This window comes from Artemia sp. Qi Xiang Cuo, chromosome 1 (genome assembly GCF_049724085.1).
Source record: "Artemia sp. Qi Xiang Cuo chromosome 1, ASM4972408v1, whole genome shotgun sequence".
Taxonomy (NCBI): Eukaryota; Metazoa; Arthropoda; class Branchiopoda; order Anostraca; family Artemiidae; genus Artemia; species Artemia sp. Qi Xiang Cuo.
Window position 1 is genome coordinate 30,056,182 of NC_142794.1, and position 16,717 is coordinate 30,072,898.

Sequence of the window (16,717 nt, forward strand, 5' to 3'; positions counted from 1 at the left end):
TTCTACTCATACTTTTCCTGCTGTTACTATTATTACTACCTCTATTGCTACTACTGCCACTAAAGCTTAGGCTACTGCAATTAATTCTACTGCTATTACTTCTAAAACTGATATTAAAACTAATGATATAAAGGCAAACATTTTTGGGAATATAGAAACTGTATGTGAATAATTCGAAACACACTATGCCCACACAGGTTGTCCAGCGGACGAATCAGAAATGCTTCAGGAACCGTTCATGGTATTTATTAAGCTAAGACTTTCAGCGTGTGTTGAAGGGGATGTTGAAGAAACCAAAGGTGTTGTGTACATACTTTTACTAGTGCTGATACAACTATTGCTACTGCGCAAGCGAAGGGTATTAAGGTGAAGCTTTTGAGGAATATTTAGGAGGATGTTGAAATAAATTAAAACAAATTATGAGCATGTGGACTTTCACAAAGGCGACAAAACAATATCTGAAGAACAACTCATATTATTAATTTGAACTATAAGGGTAGGTTGTGGGGGGTTTTGAACTAGCCAGAAGGCACTATATGAGTACTTTTAATGCTACTATTACATTTACTGTAACTAATGATGCTAAGGGTATTAAAATGAAAGTTTTAGGAAACGTTTAGGACTTTAAACGAAAAATTATATTCATGTACGTTTTCAAAAGGGCATATAAGCAATATCAGAGGCAGAGCCACTCTATAATAGCTAGAAATATCATTGAAACTTTTGAAGGAGCTAATTTGAAACAAATTAAACGTACTGGTGCCGTTCTTAAGAGTAAAAAGGGATTCGAGGGCAAACAGCCCTTCTCTCAAATTCACTCATTTTCTGAACGCATCCAGTAAAAATTTTGAGATCGCCATTTTGTTCAGTATAGTAGAACGGTCCAGCAACTGTGCCAATAGGGATATTAGGCATTTCAACCCCCCACAATTGTGCAATTGGGTCATAATGCTTTAAAACTAAATGTCGCTTTAAAATAAATCAAAAGGCATTGTGTTTATGGTTGCCAATAAGACACCTCAGTAATATATTGAGAACATCTGGGATAATAAGTTAAAATTTTTAGGGATACTACTATTATCACTTCTGCTCTTAGAATTTAAATAAACAAAAAGAGTGTAAGTGTATCCAGGTTGTCAAAGAGAATAGATAGAATCTTTTGGTAATGATATTAAGTTTTATTTTTCAGGTCAACTTCAGAAGCTATAAATTTAAACAAAAAAATATTGTTTGTGTCAGGATCAAAAATTGATAAAAAAAATTTCTCCAACATACAAATAGCAACCCATACTGTAGATTCTTATAGAAAAAGCTGAAAAGATATAAAATATTCTTTTTTCCAAGAAATAGACTAAGTCAATAAAAAACGAACAGAAACTAAAGTAATTAAAGTGATTTGTGGTAGTTTTACGCTTGGAAGATTATTTGACTTTATTTATGTTTAGTTTTGGCTTAATGGAGCTCTTTACTTTTCTTTGAAAAGCTTGTTTTGTGGAAACAGTTTTTTTTTTAATTAACGTCTGTTCGTTTTCTATTCACAAAGTCTTTTTCATGGAAAAAACAATATTTTATATATTTTCAGTTTTTTCTATAAGGCTCCATAGTTTTGGTTGCTATTTGTCTGATGGAGAAACTTTTTCAATGATTTTTAATCCTTTCACCAACAATATTTTCTAATTTAATTTTATAACTCCTAAAGTTGACCTGAAAAATAAACCTTAATATCATTCCCTAAAGATTCTATCTATGGGACAACTTCTATTACTACATCTGCTCTTATAATTTAAATAAATAAAAAGAGTGTAAATGTATCTAGGTTGTCAAAGAGCATAGGTAGAATCTTATAGGAACGATATCAAGTTTTATTTTTCAGGTCAACTTTAGAAGTCATAATGTCTAACAAGAAGGCGTCATAACATCTAACCGTCAGGACTACTAACGTCAGGACATCGACAAAATCCATCATAACATCGACAAAAAAATCCATCAGAACCTCAAACAGTCATAACATCTAAAATTCTAAAAATTTGGTTTTTTTGGGTTCAGGGGGAAAAGGTACCTAGATTAGGTTAGGTTACGTATTTAATATATGCTATGCCTTACTCCTACCCCGTGATGTGCAAATATATTGCCGAAATTTGTTTCTAAACTATTATATACTTCTTACTATTATATAAACTTATACATTTTTTGTCAATGTTATGATGGTTAGTAGGTTCTGACGGTTAAATCTTATGACGTTTAGTGCTTGTGGTAGCACCCCATTTCATGAATTCACGAACAGGCCGGAATCTGTTGTAAGTTAAAGATAGGATTTGAGAAAGACTGATCAAAATATTAACGTTTCCGGTCAACAATGATCGTGCCGGACTTCCCTTATAGGTGCGACGCCGGGGACTAGTGGTAATTGTAGTAGCAGTGGTAGCATACAAATATTCCCTTTATGATCATCTCCCTTACCAATTCCTGAAAGTTCCAAACTGATATACCCAGTCATTCATGGTTTACGCCATTTTGACTAGCCGTAAACACATAGCCGTAAATACATTCAAATAAAGTGAGCTTCCTCTAAAGTTCAAACAACCACACCTTCCATACAAATCTTATATTCCCCCGGAGCATAACTTACAACCCTATCCCCCAGACTCTGGGGGGTTGTGTCAACCCAAAAATCCTTGCTATTTGATCTTTGGACTGCTTTTTAACAAATGTCTATATCAAAATTTTCATCGGACGCATTTGGGAAATAGACCGTAAGGGGAGGGGTGGCTAATTGCCCTCTTATTATTTTGACTCTTATAAATGGCATCAGAATGTCTGACTCCTATCCAATGAGCCCCCTCCGAAGTTTATACCACCACCCTTTCCATTTAAACATTGTATGTTTAAATGGTATGTTTAAACTTACAACCATTTTCCACTTTACAACCACTACAGAAGGCTGTAGGGGGGGGGTTGTAAACTCCAAATATACAACTACTGGAGCCTTCACTATTCTGAACAAAATGGCCGTCTCAAAATTTTTATTGAATGTTTTGGGGGAATGATTGGCGGGGGGGGGCTGTAGCTGCCCTCTGATCACTTTGTCTCTTAAAATGGGAACTAGAACTTCTGATTATCAATCCAATAGTCCTCTCCGAATCTTATATGACCGCCTTTTTTTTATAGAAAACCTTATATGCCCTCAGGGTATAACTTACAACCCTTGCCCTTACGCTTGTGGGGGGGGAGATTATCATCCTCAAAGACATAGTTTCCGTCCTTTTCAACTACGTTGAACAACATGGCTATCTCAAAATTTTGACTGGATAACTTTGGAAAAATCATGGGCGTGGCAGGGGGGTTGGTTGCCCTCCAATCACTTTCGATTATTAAAAAGGGCAGTAGCCCCTCCAATTTCCAATCAAATGAGCCCATTTCGGAGTTCTTACGACCATCCTTTCCTTAAAAACCTTACATGTTATCGGTGTATAATTTATAACCCTTTTGCTCAGGGATATGGGGGGGGGTCATCTTCAAAGACATAATATCTAGGCCTTTCAACTACAAAAGACCTTTCAACCAAATGGTTATCTCAAAACTTTGTTAGATATTTTTTTGGAACGGATGGGCCTAGGGGAAGGGGTTTGTTGCCGTCCAATCACTTTGACTATTAAAAAGGGCTGTAGCGCTTTCAATTTCCAATCAAATGAGCCTTTTTTGAACTTTCTACGACAACAAATGGCCATCTCAAAATTCTAACAGATACATTTCCCGAAAATAGAGGTGTGGGGGTAGCTAACCAACCTTCGTCACTCTGAATCTTAAAAAAAAACACTAGAACTTCTGATATCAATCCAATGAGCCCCCTCCGAAGTTTATGTGATCACTATATGATATAAACTTGATGAAATTTATATATTTAAAATCAGCATAAAAATCCAATTTTGATGTATCTATTGGTATCAAAATTCCGTTTTTTAGAGTTCCGGTTACTGTTGAACCCGGTCGCTCCTTACTTACAGTCCGTTACCACGAACTGTTTGATTCATGTACGGTGAGCCAAAATCAAAATCTGCATTAGTTCAAAATGTTCTGAAATTAAATAAAAAAAGTTTTTTAACTGAAAGTAAGGAGCGACACTAAAACTTAAAACGAACAGAAATTATTCTGTATATAAAAGGGGTTATCCCCTCCCCAACGCCTCGCTCTTTACGCTAAGGTTTTTATTGTTTTTTCCCTGCTCTACTTTTTAAAACAATAAAAAACTTTCGCGTAAAGAGCGAGGCGTTGAGGAGGGAACACTCATATACAGAATAATTTCTGTTCGTTATAAGTCTTAATGTCCCTCCTTACTTTCAGTTCTTTTTTTTGTTTTTTTTTTATTTAATACTATCGTTTAGAAACGTTTGCTTTATCTTTGAAGACGCCACAAGAATCATGTTCCAAACTCAGAAATGTTTTTTTTTTTACTGAAGACTTTAACATGGGACTGTAGCATGTAGCTACAGTCCCACAGCTACACTCCAGCTACACTGTAAATGCTGTAACATCTAGGTCTGCACAGCTTTTAATACTGCAAAATTCAAATTACGATCAGAAACAACGTATCCATCTTAAATTTGTTTAATCTTTAATTAGTTGAACGAAAAATACTCTCTAACAAAAGGGTTGAAAATTCAACTTGTGTTATTCAAAATGTCCAGAGGTTTAATAAAAGGTGTATATGCTGCCTGCAGGAGCTTGAACAATAAAAGGATTTGAAGCGTACATCAAGTTTGCCGAGAAAACTTTTTGCGAGTTGGCGAATGAACATTATTCACATTCATAGAGCACATCTCAACTGTTTGCTCTTAGCCACTTACTGTTCCACACAACTGAAAATTTAATCTATCATGATTTTTTCTGGTTATTGTCTATTAATCAATTTTGAAAAATTTGTAAAGTGAAAGATCAGAAATAGAACCGATATTAAAAAAAAACCCTTAATTTTCATGTTCTTACATAAATTGTTGAAACACTAATAGATTATTTTCTTCGTCATTTTCCCAGATAGTGCATTTGGTCGATTAGCCATACAGTTCCCCAAACGTTATTCGGTTTATTTAGAAATGTTTAATAGAAAACGTCTTCTATATTAGCGTTTATTATTTTCATAAGGTAATTTTATAAATAATTATTTAATTAAATCATTAGTTACTTAATTTTTGATGATTGAATATAAGAATATAGATGATTGAATGATTGATATATCAAATCATTATCAAAGAACTATTGGCAAAGTTAGGTGAAAGGAAGTAAATTAAAAATCACTATCAACTGTTTAACTCAAAATAATGAATTATATATATATATATATATATATATATATATATATATATATATATATATATATATATATATATATATATATATATATATATATATATATATATATATATATATATATATATATATATATATATATATTTAGTTACATAAAATAACCAAGGTTTTGACTGTTGCATTGTTTGTGATTATCGTTACTGATATGAGTGGACGGAAAAAGCTGAGTCGAGCTATAGCTGTATGTGCTATAGCTATAGCTGTAGCTGTATCACATACGAGCAATACCTATAGCTGTATGTGATGCTATGTCCTTAAAAATTGCTTTAGTATTCCATACAAAAAAAGCTAGGAAAAGCTATATAAAGTGCTAGGAAAAGGCATCAAAGAAAGTGGTAAAGATAAGTAAAAGTACAATAATAATACGGTATTCATGCTGACATAAACATAAAAAGTTAAAAATATAAGATACTAACCTTCATTTCATAAAAATTAACAGACGATCCATAGGCATTCATTTCTGAATCTCCATCTGTAAAAACACTTTTTCAGTTAAAAAAAAAATTCAGATTAACAACAGTAGTAATCAAAGCGACATTTTTAACAGCGGGCGGTGTGCTATTAAACAATCTAACAAAAGCATGGTAAAAGGCGTATAGTTGCTCTTATTAAATTAGTTTTCATTTCAATTATAACGAATGTGGTAAAAGTTGTCAAAAATAATACTCATAGGTTAATAAGACATGCATAATAGTCAGCTTTTTTTGGGTAATATTATGTTTTGAATTTTCTCACATGGGATTGAAATTGGCAGTTTTTCTTTCAGTGTTTCCGCGATTGCTGAGAATTAATTTGAAGGAAAGAAAGTAATTAAATTGAAGGGAAAAATCATTTTTATAAGTTTTTTTAAGGTTTATGCTATTATATTGAAATTTCTTTACGATCATAGGTGCCTTTTTGAAGCCAAGGCGCCAAGGCCGTATCCAGGATTTTTTTCGGAGGGGGTTTTACAAAAGAATTTTTTTTGGAGGGGGAGAATTTACACAGAAAAAAACTCAAAACGCATAAAATTTTGTTTATATTCATTTTTGTTACGTTTTTACGAGTCGTAAAAACATTTCAGGGGGTTCAAACCCCCTACCCCCCCCCCTGCATACGGCCTAGCAAGCCGTATTGGTTTTTATCCGGTAATAACAAAGGAAAGAGCCAATCAAATACTTCGATGCTGAAATCTAAAAAAAAAAAGAAAAATACTTTATTGATTTGGCTAATTAATATAGTATTAAACAAATATATAGCATTTAAATTTTTTTACTAATAATAGGGATTAATTAATCATAAGAATATAATATTTGATATTCAAACGGCCTGAAATTTTTGATAAAATAAGAGTTAGCACAGAAAGCAAAGTTAATTGCAAAAAGATGGAAAATTCTTTCCCTTGCTAGGCTGTTAGTTAAGCTAAGAGAGAGATTTTATTCTAACTTCCAGGCTTTAAGAGGAAAGGCATCATCAAAACTTTTTCCACTACAATTAGAGGAAACTTAATTTCCGATTCTCCTTATCAAGCACAGTAAAGGGTTAAAAGAGGGGAATACGTAATTCCCTAGACAAAAGTGAAAAAATTAGTTTCAAAGGGATTCTAAAAATTAAGCTCAGAATCTAACTGTAGATTCTGATTAGTAGATTGGTAGATTAGCAGATTAGTAGATTAGTAGATTATTGATTAGACGTCTTAGGCCTCTGTCCTAGTATAGACGAAATATCATTTCAAAGCCTAAGTGCCGGTGACTAAAAGTCCATTAAAGGGCAAGTAATTTGAGCTATTGTATTAGCCTGGTGATGCTGAATGGACCAAATCCGTCATCTTTGGTATTGATTTTAAAAAAGCTTTCCCCACAAAAGAAGTTTTTCAATGGAAAGTAAAGAGCTGCATTAAACCAAAGTTGAGCAGATATAAAGTCAAATAATTCTCTAATCGTAAAACTACCATAAATCATATTAATAGATAAACAAAATCCGAAACGAACAGAAATTACAATAAATAACTAAGTCAAACTCGAAACGAGCAGAAATTAACGCCCCCCCCCGTGCCTTCTGAATAACAAAACGTAGTTTGCCCTTTATAGAAAATAATTCTTATTTTGAGCATCATGTTTCTATTTCTCAAAATACCGAAAAAATTCACCATCATACCCAAGCTTACTGAACAAAACAAATAATTATGGATTGAAAGTTTAATATAGCCTGTACACTGATATTCCTTCCTGAAAGTCTCAATAATATTGGACTTATTAAAGCTAAAAAATATAAAACATTTAAAATGCAATTTTTTGTCAGTAAAGGTCAAATTATGTTCTGGTCTTCAGCATGCACGAGGGCCTCAGCCCTGCTCCTCTTAATTGATGCTCGTTTTGAGTTTGACTCGGTTATTTATATTTTGGCCTACTATTTACACGTCGGTGAAACTTTTTTCAATAATTCAATAATATACGCCCTTTTAAAAATCTGGACACACTTAGCGTCTTCTGATTTAATTTTACCCCAACTCAACTTTCCCTGAAAAATAAACTTTATAACCTATTTCGTACCTAAGATAATGTGTCAATGCTATTTTGACAACCTGGATGCGCTTGTGTGCTTTTGCCTTTGTTCGATAGTAAGAGCAGAAGTAGGCTACTAATTGTAGTCATCCGAAAGTTTCCACTTCATACCCTTAGTCGTTCTTGAAATATTGCTAAGATGCTTATTGACAACCACCAAGCACATAGTGCCTTTTGATTTAGTTTTAAGGGGACATAAACTGTCCATGAAAGTTTCCACTTTATACCTTGTTCTAGTTCTAAGATATTCAGCTTGGATACATTGACAACCTGGTCTATTTCGACAACCTGGATCGACATTAGCTATCTCGATTTAGTTCAATAGTAGCAGTATTAGTAGTGGAAGTAATAACAAAAGTGGTAGTAATAGTGGTAGTCCTGGAAGTTCCAACGTAATATTCTAAGCTGTTACTGGGATATTGCTAATACACATCCTCAGACACGCACACTTTTTTTTTTAAACGGGTCTTGTGTATTCTTTGCTTGGGGAAATCCCGTTTCATCTGAATGAAATTCTAATATTGTAAAAAAATATCACTTGGAATGGTTTAAAATGTGGACAATAACGCGAAGACATATGGAGATTTGATTTCCGTTGTAGTGAAAAGGTTATGACAAATATGTTTATGACTATATTAAATTTTAAACCCTCTTGGGAGGGTTGTACTAAATGTGATAAGACTTTTATTCATCCTGGAATACCAAATCTTTCAGGATAAATATACTGACTTCGTAATTTTTAACTTCGGGGCATGTTGTCTCTGACGGTACCTAGCCTCATGTGTAGATTATGTAGATTTGTGGATCAGCCACTAAAGATAAGAAAGGAACTATTGTAAAGAAGATTTGTTATGGTTTGGAAAAAGAAGGCTGAAGGGAGTTTTACTTTTGTTTTCCAGTTATATTTGATGTATAGTGTATATGGACCTGTATAAAGGCTTTTGAATACACGATTATTATTAATATTATTATTATGTGTGTGAAATTGTGTGTAATTATGTGAGTTAGTTTTATAGCATTATCTGGCTTTTGTGCTGCAATTGTTATGTTATTTTATTTTTATTTGCTATGGGCTATGTTTAGTTATTGTTATATATGCTATTATCATGTGTTTTAACTATATATGCAACTGTGTTTGTTTTTGCCATGGCCCAAACAGGTTTTTGTTTTGCAATAAATATCTATCTATCTATCTATAAAGCAATGTCTCTGCTTTACTATAGAAACCCTCCTAAGCGGGTTTAAATAAAATTTAATACTATACAAGCGATATAAATTACTTACATTCACCGCTCTTTTATTATACTAATAAACGAGCGGTGAATGTCCTATGCCGAACGGTAGCCTATATATGTTACCGCGAATGTCCGAAATCTGGTTAATGTCGACCTTTGAAATCCTTTTTCTCTGCTTGGATTCAATTACCTTTGCGAGTCAGTCTTTTCAGTCTTATGCAAGCTATTATGGTAAAACTTAAAGTTAGGTTAAATTATGTTAGTTAAGGTTAGATTAGGTTAAGTTTGGTTCTAAATATCAGAAATGGGTTAAAAACCCAACAGAACCTCACCTAACTAAACCTAATCTATCCTAACCTAACCTGTCATCATCAAACCTTGCATTAAATTGAAAAAGTTGACTGGTAACGCTGACTAAAGCCAAGGGGAAAAAAAGATATTTCAGACATTCACCGGTTAACATCGACATTCACCAATTTGCGAACATACAATAATGCAAGCCTGCCTTCTGAAAGTCCTCTCTTGGACATGTGGGACTCCGCCTACATGTCCGAGATTTTTCTACTGATTTCCGTTGTAAGGATTTAATTGTTTAGTGTTTTCTTTTAGTTTTGTTTATATCGTAGGGCTATATCTGGGACCATCAGCGGCGCTGGGCGAATTATCAGAAAAACGACCATTATATTTGGAAAGAGGGTATTGGTGCATTATGCAGGCACCGCAAAAAAGTCAAGTTTGGTTAATACTAATGTTGGGCTATATATTTGCACATTATGGGTGGTTGGGGGTGTGGTGGATAAAGCATAGCATATATTAAATACGTTACCTAGCCTAGGTACCTTTCCTCCCCCCTAAACCCCCGAAAACAATCGTTTAAATATTGTAAATCATTGAGAAACCACTGTTTTGCAATCATTTATCTATAGCGGTCTTTTGCAAATAGCCGGTTTGAATGGTTTCGTGACTGGTTTCCTTGATACAGTCTATAGCGGTGTGCCCGCATAATGCACCAGTACCGGAAAGAGTGTTATAAATAAGGAATCTATAGATACTACTTTTTATTTTTTTCGCATATCTCCTTTAGAAGTGGTCAACCACTAAAGTGAGTGATCCAGGAACACTCTGTTAGCCACTACTTTGTTACTTTTCACATGGAATTTTGCTTACAATTATTACTTGTTCAACGACATCGAGTTTACAAGCAGCAAACAAGATAAAAGCAAGATGAGGGTTGTCAAAGTTCTTTAATCATATATACAAAATATAGAGAAGGAGCAAAATATCTTATGCAGATGAAATAAGAAGGTTTCAAAAATTGATACTAAACCAAGACACTTACCCAGAAAAACAGATTTCTCTTGAGATTCGTACTCGTTTTCATCAAGATTCCGCACTTGTTGTATAGTTCTTTTCTTCGACCTCATTTTTCAAGGAAAGAAGGGGAAGAGAAAAATATAGAATTGTTTTGTTGACTCTTGTTTTGAGTTATGCTGATTATGCTTTGAAAACTTTTGCTTTTTCTCTCTTTCGTCTGATTAGTATGTTACTATAAAAAAGAAATGAAGTCGTTAGAATAAAAACGACTTAAAATGGAAAAATAAAAATGAACTGATTTATTAATATAAGTGTACCGGATAGAAACGATTAATGTCTTCTGTTACTGTTAAAATAAAATAATAAATAGATAAAAAATCAAAAAAGAGCGTAGATTCTAGACAAGTATACATAGGTGACTCTAGAATTACAAAGATAATTATGATTAGTTTTCCCAGAAATTACTCTCCTTTTTAGGCAAATTTGATCCCCCTGGGACTACTTACTACCAATGTAAATTTATGAGCAAATGTATGCCAGTGTAAGTAGAGTTCCATAGATCTTGGTAGGGAAGCTGTGCCTTGAATAGAGGATACAGGTATTTCACACTATTTACATTTTAGTTTTTCCATGCACAACAATTTCAAGGCGTCGGTTGAGCTTGTCAATGAATACAAAACGACAACTAATTTTATAACGGTTCAAATGTATTATATCTATTAAGATGTATTAAAATATTACTCATTAACGCCTTAAGTTTCTGGTACTATGATTTTCAGCTTTTAAGGGCAGGTGATAGGTCAATTGATCTGATTTAATATTAGAAAAAGCCCATTTACTAAAAAGTTTATTGGAGACTCATTAGAAACAATTACAAAAATCACATGTAGTTGACATATAATTACTAATATAACAAACACATTCAAAGAGTACGTAGGAACGAAATATAATTAAGAAGCGACTCCGCCCAACAGTAACTGAAACTCCAAAACCGGATTTTGGTAGAAATGGATATATCAAAGTAATTGGCTGTTTATCCTGCTTCCAAACGCAAAAAATCTGTTAAGTTTAATACTATAGATCAAAAGCTAGACGCCTGAGAAAATTTACCTGATTTTCAAAAAAGGGGGAAGCGCTCCCAAAAAGTCACGTGACCTTAATGAAAATCGCACCATGAAATTCAGCATATCAGAGAAACCTATTGTAGAGGCTTCAATCTCCTATCTACAAAAAAGTGGAATTTTGAATTTTTTGCTAGAAGATAAGTGCTTATTTTTTTTTTCTCCAGGAGTAATTGTATCGAAACTTTGGTCCTAGAGTATCAGAGAGGGCTCATTCGACCGGAAACCAAAAGTTCTACTGCCTTTTTTTAAGTGACCAGAAAGATTGGAAGGCAACTAATCCCAATCCCATTCCCTTTTTCTACGAAAGACATTTGATAAAAATTTTGAGATTGCCGTTTGGTTCAGCATAGTTGAAACATCCAATAACTATACAGCTGGGGATGACTTGACCCCCCACTGGCCTTGTGCAAAGGGCTATAAGCTATGCAATTCCCTATTGTTTACATATAGGTCTAGTATTTATTATTAGGAAATAAATAGATCACTTTTTTGGAGGGGGGGGATCTTCTGCTTGAATAATTTTCAGCGGAGAGTGAGTTTTCCAGGTAAACAATCTAGGGAAACTATAATCGGGGGAGAGGAATTTCATGGCATTATTTAAAAACAGTCAGAACTTAAATAAGAAAATAGGTTTTTACAACTTAAAGTAAGGGCAGCATTAATACTCAAAATAAAAAAAAAAATTATTCCGAATATGAGGGGGAATACCCCTTTCTCAACCCCCGCTCTTTACGCTAAAGCATTACAGTTATTTCAAGATATGCTTCATCCAAATTCAACGGCCCATGTGTTTGAACAGTTTTTCTTAATGAATTGGTGACAAAAAGTTGAACTTTGAAGCAAAGATATAGAATGATTTATGCTCGTTTTGAGTTTTAATATTACTCCTTACTTTCAGTTGAAAAAAACTTGTTTTTCTATTTAGTCATTTAGTTCGTGGTAACCGAAACTCTATAAAACATGAATTTTGATAAGCATAGATCCATCAAAAGGATTAGCTTTTTATGCTGATTCCAAATATATACAGTTCACAAAGTTTAAAGTTCACTATGTTACCCATCAGAAGCTACTAGCCTGAGAAAATTTATCCCATTTTTAAAAAAGGGAGAAACACCCCCAAATAGTGAAGCAGTTTTAATAACAATCACACTATCAGATTCAGCGTATCAGGGAACTCTACTTTGGAGCCTTCAAGCTCCTATATACAAAAACATAGGAATTTGCATTTTTTGCCAGAAGATAGATTATGGATGCGTGGCGTGTTTATTTGCTTTTTTTCTTTACTTGTTGTTTGCTTTCTCCAGGGCTGATCGTATCGAACCAATGATACTAGAAGATCGGGAGAGGGTTCATTTGATTGGAAATCAAAAGTTCAGGAGCCCTTTTTAAGTGACCGAAAATACTGCAGGGCAACTAGCCCCCTCCCACACCACATTTTGCCCCAAAGACAAACGATCAAAATTTTTAGACACCCAGTTGTTTCTGCATAGTTGAAATATCCAATAACTATGCTGTTGGAAAAGGCTAATCCCCCACAGCCCTTGGGAAAAGGGCTGCAAGTTATGCAATTTACCCAATGTTTACATATAGTAATTGGTATTGGGAAATATGTGGATTTTTTTTGGGGGGGGGAGGGGGGGGAATCTTCTGCTGGATGGCAAAACCCCCATAATCCCTGGGGAAAGGGCTGTAAATTACATAATATACCCTTGAAAGACATGTTTTAATTTTAATTTGATATCCAAATAAAATCGAATATATATTTGTCTGTGTGTCCTGTATGTATTGCTACATTGCTCGTCTGATCGCCAAGGAACTTTAAGTTGTTTAGGTATAAAATTCACCTCACCTCAAGACTTTCTTAATCTTTTGAAAACATTTTGAGCTGAATGAAATTAGAGACAACTAGGCACAAATGCTTGAAATATTTGAGATTGTAAAGCGAAAGTTAACAATCCTAACCTGTGTTTTTAAATACTATTAAAATTAAGAACACGATCGTTATTAATGCATGCGGGGGAGTTTTCCACGGGGAAGGGCTTTTCCATTGAATGTAATTTTTATTCAGGGGGGGGGGGCTTCGAGTGAGCATTGTCCACGGGGAAAATTTCTCAGGTGAATTTGTCTAATATTTTTGAATTTAGAAATATAATCGCTATTAATACACGGGGGGGGGGTAGAATTTTATACTAGACTTTCCAGAGTAAAAATTTTGGAGGGGAATTTTCTACAGAGGAATATTTTCCCCCAGAAGCGGGGGGAAGGAGGGGGAGATTCTCCGGTGGGATTCTAGAGGGAGAATTGTCAGGGAGGAATTTTCGGCGGGAATTTGGCAATTACTTTTAATTTCAAATGTAATTTCCAATTTACGGTCGTTCGGTTCCCTTTCACGATAAAAAAAAATAAAATTAATATAAAAAAATTATTTTCTACAAAAATTTACGTCTATCTTTAATGCAGTGTACTCAGCTGTATCCAAGATCTTTTGTTCGGAGGGTTATTTTTCGGGGGGAGGGGTACAATATAACTTTTAAAAACGCATCAGAAATTTGTTTATTTGTATTTTGTTACGGGTTTAGGAGTTGAACATAAATTTAGAGAGAGGGGTGGTTTAAACACACCTCCTCCTCGATACGGGCTTGTGCATAATTGCATTCATAACAGTCTTCACGAAAGGAGTGCTATTTCTCACACACCAGATATTGAATTAAGTAATATATCTGTGAGATATTCTTGAAGCTATTTAACTCAGTTTGGCTTCTGCCTTGTTCCACTAAATAGAGACATTCCTTTACAAATAAAATTTCATTGGATAGGTTCTATCCTCTCATTCTATGCCAGGAATCTCCCATCAAGAAAGAATCCTGAAGATAAAACGCTATTATAGAACAATGACTTCAGAGGTGTTAATGCAAAATTAAATCCTCGGAATCCTGTAAGAAATTTTTCATTGTTTTATTTTGACTTTTTAAAGCGTTTTGAATTTTGCAGCAGCTATTTAACTTCCCTTGATTTTAGTCTCGTTACTTGGAAGGGAGATATTTCTGTTAAAATGGACTTCTTGAAGAGGATTTTGCTTCTAATTTTTCCTTGACCTCTAGTCGGAATCGTTTCCTCTAGTCGGGATCGTCAGAATCATTTAAGGGTTTAGTAATCCTGCGTCTTTGAGCGAAAATCTTCAAGAATACCGCTGCCAAAAAGGAATTTGCCAGGGACCTTACGAACAGTTTGGTATTCAATTTTCTGGAACCTTTGACATCACTTTGGACGTCTTATGTGTAACCAAGACCTCCATGTAATGCAAATCAATTCCTCCGCATGAGTTTGTTTCCGTGGGGTACATTTTGGGGAGGGGGGGGGGAGTTAAAAATAAAATATTCAAATTACCCTTTATCCAATCTAAAATAGCTTAAATTATTTCTCTTTTGTGTTCTCTCGTGATAAAATGTTGTCATCAGCAGTCATATGACTGAGAGGAGTATAGTTTCTAGGTACTCTGACACAGCCTTTTATACCTTTGATAAAGGATGTCACCTCTTCATACAAAAAAAATTATTAAATTAATCATTATTACCTGATTATGTATAATGCCGGCAGACAGAGATTTCAGTATGAAACTTCAGATAAGAAGGAAAATCAAACAGCTCGTGGTAAGGAACTACCAAATTCAGGGTATAAGGGAAGCCTACTTTAAAGATTTCAAGCTCCTTTCTACAAAAATGTGGAATTTTGTATTTTTTGCCAGAAGAAAGATCACGGATGCGTGTTTATTTATTGTTTTTTCCAGGGGTGATCGTGTCGACCCAGTGGTGCAGGAATATCAGAAGAGGACTTATTCAAACAGAAATTAAAAGTGCTAGTGCCCCTTTTACGTGACCAAAAATTTAAGGACAACTAGGCCCCCTCCCGTGCCCCTTTTTTTCTCAAAGACGTCCGATCAAAATTTTGAGATAACCATTTTGCTCAGCATAGTTGAAAGTCCGAATAACTATGCCTTTAAAGATATCAAGGGTGCCACATATGATATAATGCAAAAAGAACAAATAAAGTGTAAGTAGATTGTAAGTAGTAGTTGGGAAAGTAATACACCATATTGATGGAGGCCCAGACATACAATATTTTTGCACTCAACACTGGATCGTATATATACATTTAGAATATGCCTAGGTACTTAAAATTAGCGATTTCACCTGGATCAGTTTCTCCCAGACATAAGACATACTGTTTTTTTTACCAACGCACTGCTCGAAAAGCTGCGTTCAAGCCATTGTCTCTTAAAAGTCAGTCATATCTTCATTGGAAATGGACATTATATGTACAAAGTGAGAACAAAAACTTACTCAAAGGTTTTAATCCAAAAGGGCTTAAAGCACACTTAATTATGTACGTTGTATTAAGAAAATTGGATTACAGTTTAATAACAATATTACTTCCAAAAGTTGTATCCTCCAATTTAAGAGTCAATTTTTTCCTGATTGCTTACTTCTTGAGCAATCACTAAAAAAGTCGTAGATGAAGTTATTAGAACGAAACGCTTACACACATGCTCTGGTTACCTATAACTGACAAAAAAACCCTGATTGAGGTATTATCAGAACAGATGGTCAAGCGACCGTGAATAATTATGTTTTTTCGCTAAAATGATAAAAATTCACGGTTGTAAGTTTTAAATTGCCGACAATAAACTGTTTAACCATAAGATTGTCTTATTTTAAGAAAATCCTTGACTAATATTAGCTATAATACGCCCTAAATTTGGTAGGTGTGAAATATATCGTGGGCACGTTTATAAACTATTATACCACAAATTTCTATTAACACTGCATCTTTTTTATCATAATTTTTATTACATAAGATATATATATATATATATATATATATATATATATATATATATATATATATATATATATATATATATATATATATATATATATATATATATATATATATATATATATATATATATATATATATATATATATATATATATATATAAGATGCATATAATTTCCAAATCTTTCTGGTCGCGTTTTTCTTCTTTATATGAAGGTATTTAATTTTTAATTTTTCCCTTATTCAGTTTTCATTTTTTTATACTTATTTTTTCTTTGTTTGTTGCTTTTGTTTCTTTTCT

General features: G+C 33.7%; 1 protein-coding gene across 1 annotated transcript in view; it reads right to left on the reverse strand.

Annotated features, from left to right (window-relative positions):
* Nucleotides 1-16,106, reverse strand: part of LOC148956194 (uncharacterized) — a 41,138-nt gene extending 25,032 nt beyond the window's left edge. The window contains exons 1-3 of the mRNA XM_089089697.1: nucleotides 15,921-16,106; nucleotides 10,482-10,688; nucleotides 5,781-5,836 (exon numbers count right to left, since the gene is read on the reverse strand). Of these exons, the coding sequence (XP_088945823.1) occupies nucleotides 5,781-5,836; nucleotides 10,482-10,566 (141 nt within the window). The 5' untranslated portion in view covers nucleotides 10,567-10,688; nucleotides 15,921-16,106. The remainder of the gene's footprint in view (nucleotides 1-5,780; nucleotides 5,837-10,481; nucleotides 10,689-15,920) is intronic.
* Nucleotides 16,107-16,717: the final 611 nt, after the last annotated feature.